Source organism: Cicer arietinum, chromosome 1 (assembly GCF_000331145.2).
Source record: "Cicer arietinum cultivar CDC Frontier isolate Library 1 chromosome 1, Cicar.CDCFrontier_v2.0, whole genome shotgun sequence".
NCBI lineage: Eukaryota > Viridiplantae > Streptophyta > Magnoliopsida > Fabales > Fabaceae > Cicer > Cicer arietinum.
This window is the reverse complement of record NC_021160.2, coordinates 6,052,127-6,073,482: the sequence shown is the minus strand read 5'-3', so window position 1 is coordinate 6,073,482 and position 21,356 is coordinate 6,052,127. Positions and strand designations below refer to the sequence as shown.

Genomic DNA, 21,356 nt, shown 5'->3' with positions numbered 1-21,356 from the left:
ACTGCTCTGATACCACCTGTAACATCCCGCTTTTTTTTTGGGACATTAACTACCGAAATTCTAAACGTAAGATTACAAATTCATTTTTATTTACTTATGATTGTCTTAAATACTCATTTACTTTAAAATCATTTAATAACTATTTTAATTATATTTCAAAAATAATAAATCAGAGTATTTACATTCACTAAGGTAAAGTTAATACGTTAAACAAAAGAGACTCCTATAGCCAAAACTATTGATATTTTACTACCCAAGCATAAATCCTAGTTGGTCATAACTCTGGACGCTTGTAGAAAACTCTCCCAACAAGTCTCATACCAGCACAAAAGTATCTCGAAGCCTCCGACTACATGCTATTGTACTTCCTCGCATTTCTCCTATTGGGTTGACCGTGACATTATTCATTCAAGTAACACTATATGTGACGTCCTGTCAAATGTAAGGGTCATCTCCAAATAACAAATACAGAGCAAATATGCATGCATATATAGTTGTTATAGCAAAATATAAATAAATCATTTACTTCATTTAACAGTTAAGATCACAACTCACCAAAGATACACTAACAATGAAAATATAACAGTACAGTGTTTACGTAATTAATAACATTAATTCACCCAAACGACCAGCAACAGGTACAGTGACAATATCGTGGGTCCTTCCAAGCAACACCACTAACTCGAGCTTCGTGGGTCCTTCCAAGCAACACCACTAACTCGAGCTTCGTGGGTCCTTCCAAGCAACACCACTAACTCGAGCTTCGTGGGTCCTTCCAAGCAACACCACTAACTCGAGCTTCGTGGGTCCTTCCAAGCAACACCACTAGCTCAACATCCCCGCAAGGATCTGTGGGCTCCAACCAATTATGGACGCACCACCACACGACTATGAATGAATGTATGAATGTAGACACTTTTGTTAGTAACAGTATAGACCACTCAATCAGAACGTCCAAAATCATTCAACCTTGTTCTAAACCAACCTAGTTTAGACCCAAAGTAATCACCTTGAATAACCACAACATGTCAAACACAACCATTATAACAACGTATAATATAACATTCATTTTCCGCAATCTGAGCATATCAAGCACAACCATTATTAATATTCATTTTAAAGATAACACACAAACAAAATCAATACATAACATCACCAATACATAACATCACGATACATTTATATCACATATAATTCAAGTAGGAAAGCGGATGGAGTGATGCCCTTACCGTTAACAAAGTTGTTTCTAGAATTATGCTTCACAAATTATTGTCTCACTCATTTCACATCTGATGCAGTGCAAGCACGGTTTATCCCTCTCTGGACGTCATTTCGCCGATCTGACCGTTGAAAACGTGGGTCTGAATGTTGCGAACCTGCTGTCCGAAAATTAGCCCGATCTAGCGGTTAACGAATACGCAATCGATGATTTTCTGATACTGATTTAACAAATTCGGGAATAGAGTTACTCATCTCTTTTCTCTTTTGGTGGTTGTCTTTTCTATCAAAGTGGTCTCTCTCTTTTTCTCTCATAAACCCCCTTTTTTTTTTATGGTAGAGTGTTTTTTGAATGAATTGTTTTTTGTTTCCTTTTTATCAAAAAAGGGATGAACAAGCAAGTGGGAAGTTAAGCCAGAAACGGAGAACGTTGACAGAAGTGGAGAAAGTTAAACCATGAGTGAACGTTAAGGCAGAAGTGGGGAACTTTAAGCCAGACGTGGGAACGTTAAACTGGTAACGTGATATTAAATGGAGAAAGTGATATTTCAAGCTAAGACATTGAAATTTTTTTTTAACGGTTCCTTTATTATTATTATTATTATTATTATTATTATTATTATTATTATTATTATTATTAAAAATTAAAATAACACATTACAATAGTAACCGACAATTTTTTAGAATAATTATCTCAATTCCTAATAAGGTAAAATATTAAAATAAAATAAAATTTCTGGATGTTACATTAAAAGTAATATAAAAAGTAATATGTTTCGTTTAAAAATTAAAAGTAATATGTTTCGTATTCAATCAATATAATTTATGTCATCGTTTTACTTATAAAAATGAAGAAAATAAAACTATTAACTTAAAGATTATTAATTATTATTTATAATTTTTGTTTTGTTTTTATTATAATATACATTATATATTTTGTTACAATCACATAAAAAGCAAAAACTTTTCTCATATATATTGGTGTTGATGTTATATTATATATAACAACATAAGAGTGTAACGGTCACGATCTCTCTTAGAATTTATGTTAATAAAATATGATAAAACTAATACAACAACCTTTATATATAAATAAATTATATTATCGAAAGATAAATAAATTAATTTCGAATCGATAAATTCTACTATAATCCTCTAGTTAGCAACTCAATAACTTTTATATATAGATAAACTACGAAGGATAAATTAATTAATCTACACACTCTAATCTTCTGTGTAGCAACTAAACTACTAACTGTTAGCAAAGATGATTAAACATAAAAACATTAATGCATTTTTTTAAGAATAAAGTTTTCGACAAAGATGAAAATTATAAATTAGATATATTTTATTTGAATGAATTGTGTGAAGGTCTAAAAATTTACGTAAATTGTGTGACTTATGAAAATTGTGTAACCTATAAAAATCGTAAAATTTGTGATAATTAAAATTATAACTTTTTCAGTCTACTTACTATAAAGTATGTCTCTAAAAAGACTATATCACTTGATATTGAGTAGCATCACATTGACAAGACCGATTTGCCATCCATGGATGCCACATTCCCACTTTGTAACATAATCGTACCTAGAAACAAACAAAAAGCTAAATTACCCTCGAAGTTTTTGACAATGTAATTTGTAAAAAAAGCTGCCACCTAATCCTAAATAGCCACGAGAGATGTGGTGGTTTGAAATCAGAACCACATAAAATTTTAAGGATATAAACAACTTGTATATCTGCAACCAAATTCTTTTACTGTTGGTAAAATATTCTAATCATTTTGTTTAGCAAAACAAATATATCGAAAAGACTTGGAAAGACTCAAAAATTGATAATATTATAATATCTGGCAAAAAAGTTGTAATTTATATTTAAGTTGAAAAAAATTGTGATTTATATTTATGTCGGACAAATATTTACTCAGTTTTCCAGTTCAATACTAATTAATCAATACAAATATTTGAATACGATGTCCATTTTTGTATTTATACCCTAATTTTTATATTCTTTTTTATTCATCAAATAAGAAAAAAGATGAATTACTCTTCCTTTATGATGATGATGAAAGATATCGTTTAGATATTGATAGGAGAATTTTGTTGATGGAAAAAATATAAGGTGACATAAGTGATCAATAAAATGAAAAGAAAAAGAAAATACAAAATGAAAATTTAAAATTTACGGAGAGTAAAATGAAATATGATACAAAATATAGTTGATTAAAATTGGAGAATAACTTAAAAGAGTGAGTTTGATGCTTTGAAGGTAAAAACCCAGTTGCTCATTCATTGCACAGATTGAATGCTTGCGTGCACTATCCTCTATACCACAACTAACTCCAATTATGACTCACTCTTTTTAATTAATCATGTAATCAATAGGGGTCATTAAAGAAATGAAAATATAAATTATTTAGGATCATATTAACAATTGTTTTTAAAATATTTATTAAAGAATAAAAAATAAATAAATAAAATTACATAAAAAGAAATATACTCTTCAAATTTTAAGACATTAAATGCATAAGTTTTAAAAATAAATTTTCATTTTTTGATGGCTTAACAAATGTTTTAAAGCATTTGTTGACATTTTTCATCTCTTGATATATGTTTAGTGATTCATAAAGCATCTTTTATGTTGGATTGAGGCATCTTCATATATCTTAATTTTTTTTTTAAAACATAATAATTAATATATATTATTGTAAATTGTAGACTCTTATTTGTTTTGAGAGAGATACAAAAGAGAAAGACAGGACGAGAGAAAGCACTTCTCTCATTTGGAGGAGGAGAAAACTTTTTTCCTCTTCCTTAAACTGCAAAGAAAGTTTCAAACTTCATTTCTTTACAAATTTGTTCGTAAACCGTGAAATTATAGAACTGCCTTCTTGCCCTCTACAGATTTTTTCATAGTAAAAATGTTTTGTGCTTCATCATAATAATTCAATAAAAATGGTAGTTCTCTACCGTTAATATAATAACTTAAATCATTCGGATTCTTGGACAAAAATAAAAAGATAAAAAATATATATGTATTATATATTAAATCAATATAATTTACGTCATCTTATTTATAAAAAAAATTATTAGCTTATAAATTATTTTTTATTTTATCCTAAAATATGCATTATATATTTTGTATCACGTTATTTAAAAGACTTAAAAAAAAAATTAAAAAAAAAAAAGCTTTCCTCATATCTTGGTCTTATGTTGTATTATATGTAACATAACATGAGAGTTTACGAACTCTCTCTCTCTTTGACCATTCAATTTTCCTCTGTTTCGGATCACCACACGACCGTTTCCTTCTTCTCTCTTCTTTTCCCAAAAACAACAACACAACCCTTCTCTCTCTCTTTGCGTCTTTTCTTGCTGCAACCATTTTTCTATTCCCTCTTCTTTTTCACCTTTTTCGGATTCTTTCACCCAAGATATCCTTTTTCTTTTGTCATTCTCGTTTTGCGCAAGATTCTACCAAGTGGGTCGTTTTTGTTTTTGTTTCTTCTTTAACTTTTGTGTCACGTTTCTTCTTTTTTTTTCTTTCTCGTTGATGGTTTGTTGATGTCTTTGACCATTGGAGGAGTGGTTTCGAATTCTGAAAAAATGGGTTTTGATGACAATGTTAAAAGCAATGAAGAAGATACCTCTAAGGTTGAAGAAAGTGGTGATGAAGAAGGAGGTACTCTTAGCAGATACATGAGTGAGAGTTCTGTTGCTGCAACTGAAGATGAAGATGATGATGATGATAGGAAGATTGAATTGGGTCCTCAATGCACCTTAAAGGAACAACTTGAAAAGGATAAGGTTCTTTTTCTTCTTGTGTTTTCTTTGTCTTTCATAATAAATAAATGTGTCTTTTTTCAACCATTGTTTGGTTTGTGTTTTGGGAGATTAGGATGATGAGAGCTTGAGGAGGTGGAAGGAGCAGCTTCTTGGAAGTGTTGACATCAATGCTGTTGGAGGTAATTAATTGCTTCTTCATTTGGTACCGTTTGAAAAAAAAAATCAAATTGGTTGTTTGGTTTTCAATTTATGTTATGTTAATTTCTCTCTTTCTGTCTCAAATTTTGTGATATCTGTTAATTCTTTGTATTGCACTTCTGCATTGCTGGCTACAAAATGAGCTAAAGTTCAATTAATACTGTGAATTCTTTGGAGATTTTAAATCAATCTAAAACTAAATAAATGTCATTTTGTCAAAATTGAATTAATTATCAAGTGGTCATGGATTTTAAATAAAAGAAAAAAAGAAAAAGAAATCAAGCAATCTGCATCATTTTTTGAAGGCATGAGTATGTTATTTTAATTGTTACCTTTACAAATTCTACAATTTCTGTATCATTAATTATCTGGTAATTGCAAATGTATTAAACAATCTTCTAGTGTTGTTGGTTTTTCCTTTTAATTATGTTGTTTATACAGATAACTGACCAAATTTGAAATAGGGAAAATTTGTTGCATTATTTTATTTTGTAATTCCAATTATCAATTGAATCATAAACCATTCCATTGTTTCTTGCCTTGTTACCTGTGTTGTCAAATAGCAGCTATAACATCGCTAAAACACTATAACATGGCGTAATTTTAACAAATCAGTTGTTTCCCCTACAATATGTTATGGAGAGTTGTCGCGGCGCTGCTGTAGCGTAACAGAATTTGAAAACAGTATATACTAAATAACATACAGTCACTACGCTAATGTATTTTTCAAATTCCGTCGTGATAGCATATAGCAGCGTTATAACAGCTGTAGCGCCGCTATAGTCACTATTTTCCGCGATCAGCAAATGACAGCACTGCTTGTAACTAGGCCTAATGAAAAAATCTATTGGTTTTGGATCTTCTTTTATTAGACCTAGACCTAACTTGTGGCATGTATTATTATGAGTAATTTAGAAACTCTGGAGCCAGAAGTGAAGATCCTTAGCCTTGCCATCAAAGCTGCTGGTAGACCTGATATTGTTCTTCCAGTACCAGAAGATGGAAATCCAAAGGGTTTATGGTTTACTTTGAAAGAAGGTAGCCGTTACAGGTTGATGTTCACTTTCCAAGTCAATCATAACATTGTTTCAGGTCTCAAATACACCAACACTGTGTGGAAAACTGGTATCAAAGGTAACTCATACGAATCTTCCTCTCGAAATCAAATCATGTCAAACCATCAACTTGTTCAGTCCTCTACAGATGTCGTACGGTGCAACAGCTGTGGAGATTGTTAGATTAAAAAGATAACTTTTTCTCTCTAAATTTAACGATCAGTACAGCTGTTGCACCATACAGCAACAGAGAAACCGATTTCAAACATGTCCTTATTGTTGAATCTTGTTTGTTTAAAATTGTTACAGTTGATAGCTGTAAAGAAATGATTGGAACATTCAGCCCTCAAACTGAGACTTATGCTCATGAGATGCCTGAAGAGACAACACCATCTGGATTATTTGCTAGAGGGGCATATACAGCTAAAAGTAAGGTACAATTTTAAAACTGAATTATGAAGAGTTATTGCTAGCTGCATACACTGTTTGAAATTGAGTTAAGACAAAGGTACACCACCTCTGTCTCTTATTAGTATTATAAACTTCTTTTGCAATTTTTTTACATATACCAAAATAGTAATAGTGTCTAGTAGGTAGTAGTATATTTGTGTCTATTTCATGTATAGATGTTCATAAAATCCCCTTTTGCATGTTGATATGTTCAACTCTGACTTCTTATCTCTCAAGATATTTAGTAGTGTTAACTAGAGATCGGAATCATCTACAGCTGTAACACCATACTACAAGGATTCAAACACATTATTTAAGGATATATTTGGAGAAAAGTATATTTTGTGCATTTACTATCTTCATGCTTTTCATGAAACATTGATTGCAATAAATATGAATGTTGTGGAGGCCTACACCTATCATGGTGCTTTCACGAGTTTCACTTGCCAGCTGCTATAGGTTAAGGAAAAAGAGTTAGTAATACTGAGATGGAATCTTATCTGCTTCCATATCTTTACTTGTTTTGGAAAGCAAAGTGAAGCTGAATTAATGCTTACTATTTTACATCTATCAGTCCATCAATGAATTCAATAAATGTTGTAACAAATTTGGTGCTGGACTTCACGTGCACACCTTCAAGCTTCAACCACTTTTTTTGAAAGTTGAATAATCTTTTCCTTTACAAGTCATTATACTTCAATTCCTTACTCCCTCCTTTCTACAAAATGAACGGCCATTTTTCAATATACATACACCACTTCCGATTCTAAGTTTTTCACTTTTCATTAATTGTAATGGTGAATGTACCAATACTTAATAAAAATAGTATTCTCTCTTTCATTTATATATTTTTCTTAATACGTGTAAAATGGTCAATTGAGTCACTCGTTGTGGGACGAAGGGAATATATAGAATTGTAATAAAGCATTTACTTTGGTAATTAAGATACTCCATTTGTCATTTTTTTTTGCTACGGCTAATGTTAATAATTAGTATTGTATAATTAGTATTGTTAATATTATTAATAATTTGCTGATAGTGAAACCTCCTTATCACTTCATCTGTCACATACTAAGTGTGGTTTGTGATTGTTTCAGTTTGTTGATGATGATAACAAGTGCTACTTGGAGATCAACTACACTTTTGATATCAGAAAGGACTGGCTGTAGGAGGGAGTACTCAGCTGATGAATTTGAGTACATTGATGTGATCTATGTTTAATCCCTAATCATTGTTATTTGTGCTGAATTCTCCTTCAGTGTTTACTTGCTTATTTTTCATTGTTTATTGTATTTATTTCTAATCCTGTCCGAGACCAGTATAATCTTAACAATGATGAGAGGATTTTGAGTTGAGGGATATATGAAATTGGTGGTATTCATTTCATAGATAATAGTTTTTGTCAATAAATTTGAGTTTTGTTTTGCCTCTTTGCTTGCACAACTATGCTCCTTTCTAGACGTGGTTTTCTACTTTTGAAAATGTTTTATATACACTTTATTGACCACTTTTTTTTTATAAAAAAATAGAGAAAAAATAAGATATTAAGGGCCTGTTTGATTTTCTTTTCAAAAATTCTTTTTAATTTTTAAAATTTAGAAACTAAAAAAGGTTCTTTGATAAACCTATTTTACAAAGGTAATTTTAAAAATTGTTGTATTTTATTGGTTTTGGACAATAACAAAATAGCTCAAAGTAGTTTTGTTTTTCGATTGTCACACTCTATTGGTTTTGTTTTTCAAAAAAATAACAAAATAGTTTTGAAAAAAAGCAGAAAGGCGGACCTATTGCACTTGTCATTAATGACAATTTACGTTATTATGAGAAGTATTTTTTCGGTTTTTTTTTTAATATCTTATTTTTATTTAAAATTCTCCATTATTTAATTAATAATTTATTTTATGTATAAAAATTAAATTAAATTTTATCACTATGTATTTTATCTGAATAATTATAACTTTTGTTTTATTTAATTATTTTTGTGTGATAATTACATGAGAACGACTGAATAATTATAATATTTGTTTTTATTTAATTATTTTTGTGTGACAATGATATAATAATGATTTATGTCATGCTTATTTTCTAATTATACTATTGCATATTTTGTTTATTTGATTAATTTCGATAATCATGAAATCGATGTGTTAAATATGTTAGTTTTATTTTGTTATGCATTACTTGCAGTGATATTTTTTGTCTTCCTTGATTTAGCTTAGTTGATAAAATAATTAGTTGAATTATTTAATTAATTAGAAGTTATATTGTTTGTTAGTTTTATTTTAGTTGAAGTATTTGACCTAGAAGATAGTAGAGTTAGGAAGATTTAGCCCTTATGTACGAGTTTTCTTGCTTGAAAATATTTTGGTTCATCTATCTTATCTTTAGTATTAAAAAAAATGATTTGATAAGATTTTAATACAATCAATGGTGTTGTCTTGAGATAACGTTGACTTTACGTGTTTGTTTCAATCAATTAAGAGCGAAGAGAATCTACATTTCCTCGTTCTTGAAGCACCACTTCTCTCTCCTCCCTCACTTTAATTCCTTTTTGAAATGAAGGTTATAAACTTAATCAGTTTTATCTTTTGTGCAATGAAAAGAGGACAAAAAAAAAACAGACTTTTGCCTTTGTTATATATCACGTCTTCTTCTCTCTTAAATCAAGATAATAATTTCATTTTAATTTTCTAAAAAAAAAAGATAATTCTTGACTATTTTTGGTTTCATAATTATTAGAAAAAAATTAATATGGATGATGTGACACCATATAATTTATTAATTTGGTTAAACAATTAGAAACTATGATTTAATTATTAGTATTTTTATGCGTGACTTGTAGTGGTAAATCATCTTTTAAATTTAAATGGTATAAATTTTATATTATATTGTCTTATATTAATTTAGATTAATCTATATATGTAATATATGATGAACTCTATTATTTAATCCTAATTAACTCATACACATAAATACATATGATTTCAATTGACTTTGTAACAACAAAAAAAGTAATTTTGACCTAATTTTAGAATTAAGTGCACTTTAATTTTAGACAAAGAAACAATGATAATATTGCAACATAAATAGTTATTAAAATCTCATTATTTTAACAATCTCGCGACTCCTTCCTTTGTTCATACATTTCCCTTATGCTTTCTTGCTCTCACACCCATTCATCACTCTCACACTTCCAAAATTATTTTCTACGTTTGTTAAGTAAGTCCAATTATCTCTCCCCGTTGAATTCATCCTCGCCTCGTGAGCTATTTCTTGTGGAAATTTAGAAGTGTTAAGAAAGAAAATGCCTAAGGTAAGAGTTTTTCCCAATGTAAAGTTAGGCTAGATATTAATTAGTGGTTTGGAAGATATTGATATGATGCCTTTATGTTGTAAAAGAAAAATGTTGATTTTATGTTTCTCTTAAATAATTTAACTATAATGTTTTGATTTTTTGAGAAATATGTTTGTCTTGATCAACTTAATTATAAAATTATATTTTTATTATCATAATATGATAAATATATTTGTTGTGAAAATGTTTAATGTAAAGTTGCAATTTTGCCGTTGTTTTGGTGTGTTTAATTATAAACTTATGACTTTTATTATGATATCATGAGTAATATGTGTTGTTAGGATGCATTTAATTTAAAGTTTCGATTTTTGTGCTATTTAATTTTAATGTTTTGATTTTTATTAACACTACCTGAGTCTTGAGAGAATTGATTAAAAGTTTCAATTTTTAACTATGATAACATGATTAAGTTGATTATTTATATGTGTTTATTGTAAAATTTGATTTGTATACTTAAATGGCTAATAATGGGAGATATTTTATAGTAGAAGAAATAAATAAAAAAATTATTTGTATGTGTTATTCGTGATTTAAGTTTTAATGTCTATCAATAACATGTCGTTAATCTAATTTTATAGTTTATAGAATGAAAACTGTGATTTTGAGATATTTATTCACGTGTATATCTGTTCTATATTTGGGATAGCAAAATGACTGATTCTTGATTTTGAGCATCCATGAGAATATAAATCACATGTGATTAAAATTTAATCTTGAATATTTTACTTTTGTGATTGCCTAAGTGGGTGGTGATTTGTGTTTTGAACACTGTTCTCTTTATGGTTGCCTAAGTGGTTGATGATTTATGTGTTGAACATTGTTCTCTTTGTGGTTGCTTAAGTGACTGATGATTTCTATTATGAACCTTTTATCTTTGTGGTTGCTTAAGTGGGCGGTGATTTGTATTTTAAACATTTTACCTTTTAGTTACCTAAGTGGATGATGACATGTATTATTTGAGCATCATTATCATTTCATGATATATCACATGCATCTTTGTGGATGTCTTAGTGGCTGGTTTAATTTTCTCAATTGATATGTGTGACTTCTGTGAGGACACCTTAGTGGTTGGTTATATTTGGATCATATATTTTTAGGAGCATGCATAATTTGCATACATTGTATTGTTATTTTTATTTTAATCTAATTATGTGTTTTAGGTGAGTTAGTACTTGAATTATTTATGTACATTTTATGACTTGATACATCTTTGTGAATTATTCAGAAAAATCAATTTCTTTAAATCTTTTATTACAAAAAGATGTTATATTTATATAACTTATTATTTAGTTTAATTTTTACCGTGGGATGGACTGACTCTTTACACCAATATTTAGGTACTAATGATCTCAAAGAGTTGCATGAATAATGTTTGTTTGGTTCATGCGCGTGGAAAAAGGGAATTTTTACTTAGAAATAATATTTTATATTAATAAAACCGATGGGGTACATTGTAAAGTTATTTACTTTTCATCGTTAACTTTAAATAGAAACGAGGAAGTGAGTTTTCTTTCTCTAAAAAATAATTGAATCGTAGTTAATTTCAATCAACCTTGTTCCTCTGGAATTTCACTTAAAGAGAATTTAATTTATTTTAGAGTGTAAAAAAACATTGATCTAACAATTGGAATATTAATTTTGCAAATAAACAAATAATATTTTAGTAAATTGTAGTACGTTCTTTTACAAAAAAAAAAAATATTATGTCATTTTCTGGCGCATATTTTATTTATTACATGATGAATCACTCATTAGAAAAAAATAATAATGGTGTTGCAGAGATAATAAACCGTATGATTAATGATAGAATCATATGTATGTTTTCTCATGAAAAATTATCGAAATCCTTTTAGGGTGAAACAATGAAAACTGTAGTGAATTTGATCAATTTTTCTCCTTATATTCCATTTGATGGTGATTTTCCAAATAGATTGTGGACGGAGAAATATATCTCTTATCGTCATTTGAGAGTGTTTGGTTGCAGATGTTTTGTTCATGTTCCAAGAGATGAGAGGTCCAAGCTTTATAGTAAATCCAAATAACATATGTTCATCGGTTAACGTGGTGAAGAATTTGGTTATAGATTGTGGGATCCGATTGACAAGAAAATAATGAAAAGTTGAGATGTGATATTTCTTAAAGACCAGACTATTGAAGATTTTGATAAATTTGAGAAACAAATCAAATTCCAGAAGTTATATTGATGTTGTGCCTAAGCCCCTCTTAGAAACTTTTGTTGATGGGGAAAATATACATGTAAATGATGAGAATGTAATTGATGATCATGTACCTCAATATGATGAGCAGGTTCCAACTGAGCCACCATTTGAGTTTTAGTTGAGAAGATCTACTAGAGAACGTAAACTTTCTCATAGATACCCTTCACATGAGTATGTGATGATAATTGATGATGGAGAGTCAAAGTACAACCAATATGCTATTAACAATGTTTGTAAAGATAAGTAATTGAAGGCCATGCAAGAAGTGACGAATTCCTTGCATGAGAATCATACATTTGAGTTGGTAAAGTTGTCTAATGGCAGAAAAACATTCAAGAACAAATAGGTATACAAGATAAAGCAGGAGAGAATAGTTCTCAACTAAAATACAAAGCAAGATTGGTTGTGAAAGATTTTAATCAGAAAAAAGGTATTGACTTTGAAGAAATTTTTCACGTGTGGTGACGATGTCCTCTATTCGAGTTGTGTTTGGGATAACAACTAGTTTGAACCTAAAAGTTTGAAAACTTTATGTGAAAGCTTCTGTGGGCTCAAACAAACACCTCGACAATGGTACAAGAAATTTGATTCTTTCATGTAGAAATATGGGTACGGTAAAACTAATTATGACCATGGCGTGCTTGCAAAGAAATTCTTTGATGGTGATTATATTATCCTCTTGTTATATGTTAATGACATGTTGATTGTTGGCCATGACACTAAGAAGATTAAATCTCTAAAGAAATATCTGAACAAGTCTTTTGCAATGAAAAACTTGGGTCCTGCAAAACAAATTAGGAGCTTGAGAATTACTTGTGACAAGAAGAATGATAAATTGTTGTTGTCTCAACACAATTACATTGAGAAGAAGTTAGAGAGGTTTAACATGAGCAATTACATACATGTTAGTACTCCACTTGCTACTCATTTCAAATTGAACTCTAATCAATGTCCTACAAGTGAGAAAGATAAAGAAGATATGAAAAATGTTCCTTATGCATCCGCAATTGGTAGTTTGGTGTATGTTATGGTATGCACAAGGTCATATATTGCTCAGTCGGTTTATCTCTAATCCTGTAAAATCATTTGCAAGCAGTGAAGTGGATTCTTGGATTCTTATATACCTCATAGGCACTTCCAAAGTGTGTTTAAGTTATGGAGGTGGTGAACCTATGTTGGATGGTTACACAGATGCAAATATGGCAAATGAGTTTGATTCTAGAAAATCTACTTCTGGCTATATGATGACGTTTGCAGGAGGAGATGTGTTTTGGCAATCAAGGTTACAAAAGTGTGTTGCTTTATCTACTATTGAAGCTCATTACATTTCAACAACTGAAACTTCCAAAGGACTCTAGTTGATGAATAAATTCTTACATGATTTAGGTCTCAAGCAACACAAGAGTATGTTATTCTTTGACAGTCAGAGTGTGATTCATCTCAACAAGAATTTGACTTTTCATGTCAAGTCGAAATATATTGAGGTGCGGTATCATTGGATACGAGATGCACTAGAAATAAAGTTATTTTTAATTGAAAAGATTCATACCAACGAAAATGGTTTAGATATGATGAAGAATGTCTTACATGTATCGAAGATAATATGTTGTAAAAAGAAGGCTGACATAGTTGAATAATACTTTTCCACTTGAGTCGTGAGGGGAAGATTTGTTGGGTGAGTTCACTCTCCAAGTGGAACCCACCAATTTTTACTATTATTATTATTAAAGAAAAAAAAGGGGAAAAAAAGAATATGTCTATTTATTGAGCAACCTATGCGAAAAAGAAAAAAGATTATTAATTCTAAGTCAAAAACAACAAGAGAGAGATTAAAGTCGCACAAACAGAAGGAAAAAGGAATAAAAGCTGCACCGCAGAAACAAGACGAGATGAAGGAAATAAATTGTTTTTCAGTGGTGGTAATAAGTGTGAAGTAAATTTGCTTCGTTTGATCTACAATTTTAGTATATTATTTTTATAATTGAGTTTGTTCTTTTAAAATACATTGTTTAATAGTTTTATCTTCTTTGAGAGTTACTTTGAAATACTCACTTTAGTGGAATGTTGTTTGTTATTTGTTTGTTTTCCACTTGTTGTTTAATGGTCCCCAATGTTACTAGGAAAATCATATTATTATAGTGAAAGTTTTTTATTGTACTAGATCCACGTTAAAAATTGTATTTGTTTCGTATTTAATTTTTTGTAAATTGTTGTTACTACGTGAAATTGTATTTTTTGTTTGACTATTTATATGCAATGAAAAAAATATTTTATACTATAAAGATAGGTATCTCTATTTTTTTTCCAGCAATATATACACAATTAGACGGAAGAAGGTGATGTTCACGATAGGTGTGTTTAAATTCAAATCGATATAAATAAAAATCACAAAGTAATTCAAATAATCGAAAATAGATAAAATTAAATATTATTGTATTTGTTTGGATCTTATTTAGTGACAATTGCTCAAACCAGATCAAATTTTGAATTTTCTTATTCAAAATCAAAAGAAGATGCATATATAAACTTTAATACTTGTTTATGTTGTATTAGTATGAGATATTGTTTTAATAAATTATTTTGTTAGTTTTAATTTTGTTAATAACACTTATGTGTTTAATTTAATATCTTTTTGATTTTTCATATATTTCAAACATAAATCATCAATTTTTTTTATATTATACATTATGCGTTGCTTCAATTTTTATTACTTTAATGTAACTTTTGTTCTAAAAGTTTTTTAAGATTTAAATTAAAATATATTTTAGAAACAACTAATCAAATATTTTTTTTTTCTTTTTCTCGTCTCTAATGCGTTCCTCAGTTACATAAAATTTAGTTTTTGAGAAGTTCATTGTTGGAGTTGTGTCAAGGTGTCACGGTAATGAACGACACTTTCCTAATTTAATAATAATAAAATTATAACCGTTATATTTTTATTAATTTATTAATAATAAATAAATTTATGATCATTATCTTTTTTTAATTAATTTATGACAGTTAACTTCTTTTTAATTTATTAATAATAATAATATTATGATTGTTATATTTTTTTTTATTGTTATAAAAATTTAAGTTTAATTTATTTTAAATAAAAATAAATAGTATTATAATATTATTATAATTAAAATATTTAAATTAATATTTTAAATTGTAATAAAATTAAATATAAATAAAATATTAATATATAACTTAAAGTTGTAGAACTTATTTAATGAACTTAGTCGAATAAAAAATGAATGAGTTGCTTTTCAATGTGATATGTTAAATATGATTCTATTTAAAGAATTTATGTTGAGTGTTCATCGTTGGAATGTTCTAAAACAATTTCTTAAAATAGAATTGTCAAACAATATTTTTAAAATTTTCTACCCGAAAGTAGTTTCTTAAAATTGATTTTACAAAAACTCAAATATAAAAATTTAGGAAGGCCAAATATAAGAGTCGCAGTAACCAAACAAAAAGCACTTAATTTGGTTTGGTTTGGTTTGTTGTTGTTGGTGTGTGTATTAATACTAGTAGTTAAAAGATGGTCACACACGTTGCACTAGTGCACTCCACTCATAACCAAGCAACAGAAAAGAAACAAGGAAAAGGTGGACGAATCTTAGATCAAAATGGATGCAGAAATTAACAATTTCATCATGGTATGGAGCGTAGCTGCATCAACGATGTGCTATTGCCACACAATTGGCAAGCTAATATCTCAAGGCACACCAAGACTCATAGCAATCTTCCCTGCCATAATTCTCCTCTTTCTCCTCCCTCTAAGACTCACTTCTATTCATCTTGGAGGTCCCACTTCTTTCTTCTTAGGTTGGCTTTCCACTTTCAAACTCTTCCTCTTTTCCTTTAACAAAGGTCCTCTCTCAACTAACCCTCCTCTCTCTTTACTTCACTTCATTTCCCTTGCATGCCTCCCCATCAAATTCCAAAACCAACCCAATAATAATATTAATACACACACCGACAACAACAATAACCCTTCAAAATCCCAAAATCGAAATTACCCATCTCCCCAAATTTCCAAAAAATACAACAAATCATCAAATCTTAGATATGGATATGCAACAATGATTATCATATTAGCCTCTTTAATTCCTCTCTATGCTAAAAAAGAAAATTTTCATCCAAAATTTGTATTGCTATTATACACATTACACATGTATATTGGCCTTGAATTCTTTTTCGCGTTAGCATCAACATTCACTAAAAAAATTCTAATTAAAATATTTAAATTAATATTTTAAATTGTAATAAAATTAAATATAAATAAAATATTAATATATAACTTAAAGTTGTAGAACTTATTTAATGAACTTAGTCGAATAAAAAATGAATGAGTTGCTTTTCAATGTGATATGTTAAATATGATTCTATTTAAAGAATTTATGTTGAGTGTTCATCGTTGGAATGTTCTAAAACAATTTCTTAAAATAGAATTGTCAAACAATATTTTTAAAATTTTCTACCCGAAAGTAGTTTCTTAAAATTGATTTTACAAAAACTCAAATATAAAAATTTAGGAAGGCCAAATATAAGAGTCGCAGTAACCAAACAAAAAGCACTTAATTTGGTTTGGTTTGGTTTGTTGTTGTTGGTGTGTGTATTAATACTAGTAGTTAAAAGATGGTCACACACGTTGCACTAGTGCACTCCACTCATAACCAAGCAACAGAAAAGAAACAAGGAAAAGGTGGACGAATCTTAGATCAAAATGGATGCAGAAATTAACAATTTCATCATGGTATGGAGCGTAGCTGCATCAACGATGTGCTATTGCCACACAATTGGCAAGCTAATATCTCAAGGCACACCAAGACTCATAGCAATCTTCCCTGCCATAATTCTCCTCTTTCTCCTCCCTCTAAGACTCACTTCTATTCATCTTGGAGGTCCCACTTCTTTCTTCTTAGGTTGGCTTTCCACTTTCAAACTCTTCCTCTTTTCCTTTAACAAAGGTCCTCTCTCAACTAACCCTCCTCTCTCTTTACTTCACTTCATTTCCCTTGCATGCCTCCCCATCAAATTCCAAAACCAACCCAATAATAATATTAATACACACACCGACAACAACAATAACCCTTCAAAATCCCAAAATCGAAATTACCCATCTCCCCAAATTTCCAAAAAATACAACAAATCATCAAATCTTAGATATGGATATGCAACAATGATTATCATATTAGCCTCTTTAATTCCTCTCTATGCTAAAAAAGAAAATTTTCATCCAAAATTTGTATTGCTATTATACACATTACACATGTATATTGGCCTTGAATTCTTTTTCGCGTTAGCATCAACATTCACTAAAAAAATTCTGAGTGTTGAGCTCGAACCACAATTCGACAAACCATATCTAAGCACTTCACTTCAAGATTTTTGGGGGAAAAGGTGGAATATTACGGTGAATCGCGTACTACACCCCACCGTATACGAACCCGCAGTGAAATTTTTTTGTCGTTTGATTGGGAGAAAGTGGGCCCCACTACCTGCGATTGTCGCTACTTTTAGCGTGTCGGCTTTGATGCACGAGGTTGTTTTTTATTACATTAAAAGGGAAAAGCGCACGTGGGAGGCTTGGGAACCCTCGTGGAACGCAACGTGCTTTTTTATATTACATGGGGTGTGTTTGGCTGTTCAAGTTGGGATTAAAAAAGCTGTTGGGGAGAAGTTGAAGTTGCCGAGGATGATGTCGTGGCTGCTCACAGTGGTGTTTGTGTTGTATACGGCGTTGTGGTTGTTTGTTCCAGCACTTGTGCGGTGTCGCGTTTATGATAAGGCTTCGAGAGAGTTGACTGCTTTGACCGACTTTGTGAAGAACGTTGCAAGGGTTGCCTTTTATTACGAGGAAAGTACCCGTGGATAGTGGATGACATTCATGTCAGAGAATCGATCCTAAAATAAACCATCAAATTGGTATCCGCTAGTTACTATCAAATTTGATTTTTATTTTTATCCAAATGTTATTAAAATTGTTTTTGCGTGAATCAAAAATCACTTCTCCCATAAAACATAAATTTGTTTATTGAATCTTAATTTTGTCGTTGTTAAGGTACCTTTTTTTTCATTTATTTTGTCCTTATTAACATTTTTCTTCTAATTTTTTGAATTTAAATAATAATCACTTTAAATCAGTGAAATGCTACTTATTTGGCCTGATATTTTGTTTCCAAGGTGTGCTTGTTTTGTATTTGGTTTTTAGGATAATAATCTTGTATTGGGTATACAAAGCTTTACAGTTTTGAATAATTTATGCTGATGGACTTCTCACTTTCATTAATTTGATAACAAGTTTGTTGCTCTGCTACTAAGAACCAACAAGTTCAAGTCGTAGCATTAATGTAGAATTAAGTTTATTTCCATGTCAACTGAATTAGTGTCATTGATTTGAACAGAGATTATTTTAATATAATTGAATAAAGATAGAAATTAATTTTATTTTAAGCAAGATATAGATTAATTTGATAGTAAGTGGTAGTTGTGTAGGAACTATTTTGATTGAATTTAGATAAAGATAAAAGACTAATTTGATAGTAAGCGATAGTTAATGTATCAGTGCAATTAACGTCGTCAACTCACGAAGTGGATGGACCTAACTGAAAAACCTTTGATAGAAATATTAATTATTTTAAAATATGAATAGAGTCAAGTATGTGTTTGAGAGTGATTTACGATGTCAAAGAGACTGTGATCATCAATTTGATGATTTATTTAATAAAAGAGTTGATTTTTAAAAGATATTCTTTTTTTTTTATTACTCTCAAAATAAACTATTGTAAATACAAAATTTACTTTCATTAAAATTTTTAATTCAGTTCGATACAATTCATTTTTCAAATTTGATGTAAAATACAAATCACATTTATTAAATTGTCTTTTTTTCTTTTTTTATTACAAGGAGGGCAAAGGTTAAAAAAGAAAAATACCATAATCAAACACGTGATAGAGATGGAAAAATTATATGGAGCCAATTAAATGTAATCCGCTATCCCTCTCAAATTTATAGATAACATTTTATAGATTGTTATAGTTATTCTTTTATTTTTACATTGATCCCATTACGATCCAAGAATTTAGTCCCCATCACTTCCAACTCCAATAACCATGCTACTCCTTGTGATTCTTGCGTTCCTATTCTTCTTCAATTTTGCTTTATATTACTCTTATCACAATTACATAATCACATTTATGTTCATCATAATAACATCTTATTTTGCTTCTCTTTTAAATAAAATTAAAAAAATTCCAGCAAGAAAAAACTTCATTACACGCATTTCTCTTTTGCAAGTTACAAAATCATATTTGAAGGCTATCTTATCCTTAATTATTAACTTACCCTTAATTATTAAGGTCATCTCTTACAACATTTAATAGAATATCTAAAATATTGATATTAAGCATAAAAAAAAAGATAATTTTTGTATTTAATCAAATGAAAAAGATGATTACAATAGTAGATATAACAAAATTTATATACCAAATTATAATAACTAATTTATAAATAAATAACTAACTCGTAACATAACACTTAACTAAAATAACTAATTTATAACAAATTTTACATCTCTAATAATATTAAGAAAATAATGAAAAAATATTTTTAAAACAATGTCATTAAATATGAACAGATCAGCTAACTTTTGCTTATATTTCAGACCAATAATCAAATACATGTTAGTACTACACTTTTTGCTTATAATTAAGGACAAAGAGTATCTGTTTTGCCGCCTTTGACACTAGTATTTCATTTACTCCTATTATTTCAGTTTGACTTGATAGGAATGAGATAGATTATTGTGCAAACCAAGAGAGTTCTGCTATGCCAGAGCTTCATAGATTAAATGTGGCATTCAATACCAAGGCCAAAATTAAATGCTTCCTCACCTCCACAACGCCATGAGTAGATCTAATAAGAAATTAGTGCAAGTGTTATAGGCTTATAGCCATACACCATTACCATATCATTAGTAGCTTCTTCTCCACATTTTTTGAAGACAAAATAGCAGTACTTGTACAAGAGAAAAACATCATGGAGGCAAAGAAGCAGAGAATGACAATTCAAATCCAAGCACTGTCCTTGATTATGTTACTGTTGGCTTCACCTACTATGGGTTGTCCACCCACATATGGCAGAGGATGCAAAGACTGCATTGTATTCCAGATGAGAAAAAGTTGTCCATCTTGCATGTCAATCCTTCACTGCATGGCTCGTTGCTTATGGGATGGAGGTTCAAGGGCCATCTGCATCAACAAATGTGACTGCAACACTTGCTACCCAAAACTCTCTGATTGCAAGAGATGCATGTCCAAATGCAAGTGTAGCTGCATTAACTAGCTAGCCCCTTATAGAAATCTCTACTCTAGCTAATTATCACAGTACTTTTCTATATTACCTTAACTACTTGTTTTGGTTCCAAAAAGTAAACTTCTATGTTCCTACTATGTATTAACATACATAAGCAAATCCAAAACAGTTTATGGATCTTGCACTTGTTCTGTATTTATCATATAATTTGAAAATCAACTAAGGTTTTTTAATTTAATTCATTTAGGCCACATCAATATATACTATAGTTTCCTTAAGTACAAAACTTCTAAGGCAGGCAACTAAGGATATGAATTTCATAAAGTTGAGAGACTCTGCATTCACGCGACAATTGAATCAAAATCAAATAGTCCAGATTCTAAGTTCAGTATTTAAAATCTAAAAAAAAAAAAAGGTCAAAATCCACATGTTATGTAAATAGTTCAATCTCAATTCAATATTCATCGATGTCTAACAGCATGAATACATGATTTACCTATAGAGATAATATTGATATTATACAACACATAATACTACTATACAAAGTTTTAAAATTGTGGTTGTGTCACAATTCTTGATATTGAATTGCATAAACTGGTTGTAGATAATGCATCCTCAATTACATATATATTACAATTGTAATGACATGAAAACCTTGATGTTGAGATATAAATTGCAGTGGAATATTTGTAAAAGTTAATTTTGTTGGTGAATCAGGGTTCGCGAAGAAACCTTTGTAGACAGCGAAATCCGAAATTTTGATGAGAA

General features: G+C 29.6%; 3 protein-coding genes across 4 annotated transcripts; all 3 read left to right on the top strand.

Moving 5' to 3' along the window:
• Window positions 1-4,463: 4,463 nt before the first annotated feature.
• Window positions 4,464-8,099, top strand: LOC101493771 (rho GDP-dissociation inhibitor 1). Of its 2 annotated transcripts, none has more exons than XM_004486162.4 (5): window positions 4,464-5,024; window positions 5,116-5,182; window positions 6,117-6,335; window positions 6,566-6,690; window positions 7,804-8,099. In XM_004486162.4, exons 1-5 carry the CDS (start codon window positions 4,782-4,784, stop codon window positions 7,873-7,875), a joined length of 726 nt encoding a protein of 241 aa, XP_004486219.1. In that variant the 5' UTR covers window positions 4,464-4,781; the 3' UTR covers window positions 7,876-8,099. The 2 variants fall into 2 exon arrangements, with proteins under 2 accessions (XP_004486219.1, XP_073221102.1); XM_073365001.1 differs by having other exon boundaries at window positions 4,510-5,024; window positions 6,566-6,685; window positions 7,804-7,998.
• Window positions 8,100-15,753: 7,654 nt separating this feature from the next.
• On the top strand, window positions 15,754-16,530 carry LOC101493450 (long-chain-alcohol O-fatty-acyltransferase-like). Its single transcript, XM_004486161.4, has one exon. It carries the CDS (start codon window positions 15,898-15,900, stop codon window positions 16,528-16,530), a length of 633 nt encoding a protein of 210 aa, XP_004486218.3. The 5' UTR covers window positions 15,754-15,897.
• Window positions 16,531-16,865: 335 nt separating this feature from the next.
• Window positions 16,866-18,456, top strand: LOC140919642 (acyl-CoA--sterol O-acyltransferase 1-like). Its single transcript, XM_073366244.1, has one exon. The coding sequence runs from the start codon at window positions 16,998-17,000 to the stop codon at window positions 18,147-18,149; it is 1,152 nt and encodes a 383-aa protein (XP_073222345.1). The 5' UTR covers window positions 16,866-16,997; the 3' UTR covers window positions 18,150-18,456.
• The last annotated feature ends 2,900 nt before the right edge of the window (window positions 18,457-21,356 follow it).

Coding starts and splice junctions, on each gene's coding strand:
- LOC101493771 (XM_004486162.4), top strand. CDS start 4,782: ATGTCTTTGACCATTGGAGGAGTGGTTTCGAATTCTGAAAAAATGGGT. Junction 6,336..6,565: donor GTGGAAAACTGGTATCAAAG/GTAACTCATACG, acceptor AAATTGTTACAG/TTGATAGCTGTAAAGAAATG. Junction 6,691..7,803: donor CATATACAGCTAAAAGTAAG/GTACAATTTTAA, acceptor TGATTGTTTCAG/TTTGTTGATGATGATAACAA.
- LOC101493450 (XM_004486161.4), top strand. CDS start 15,898: ATGGATGCAGAAATTAACAATTTCATCATGGTATGGAGCGTAGCTGCA.
- LOC140919642 (XM_073366244.1), top strand. CDS start 16,998: ATGGATGCAGAAATTAACAATTTCATCATGGTATGGAGCGTAGCTGCA.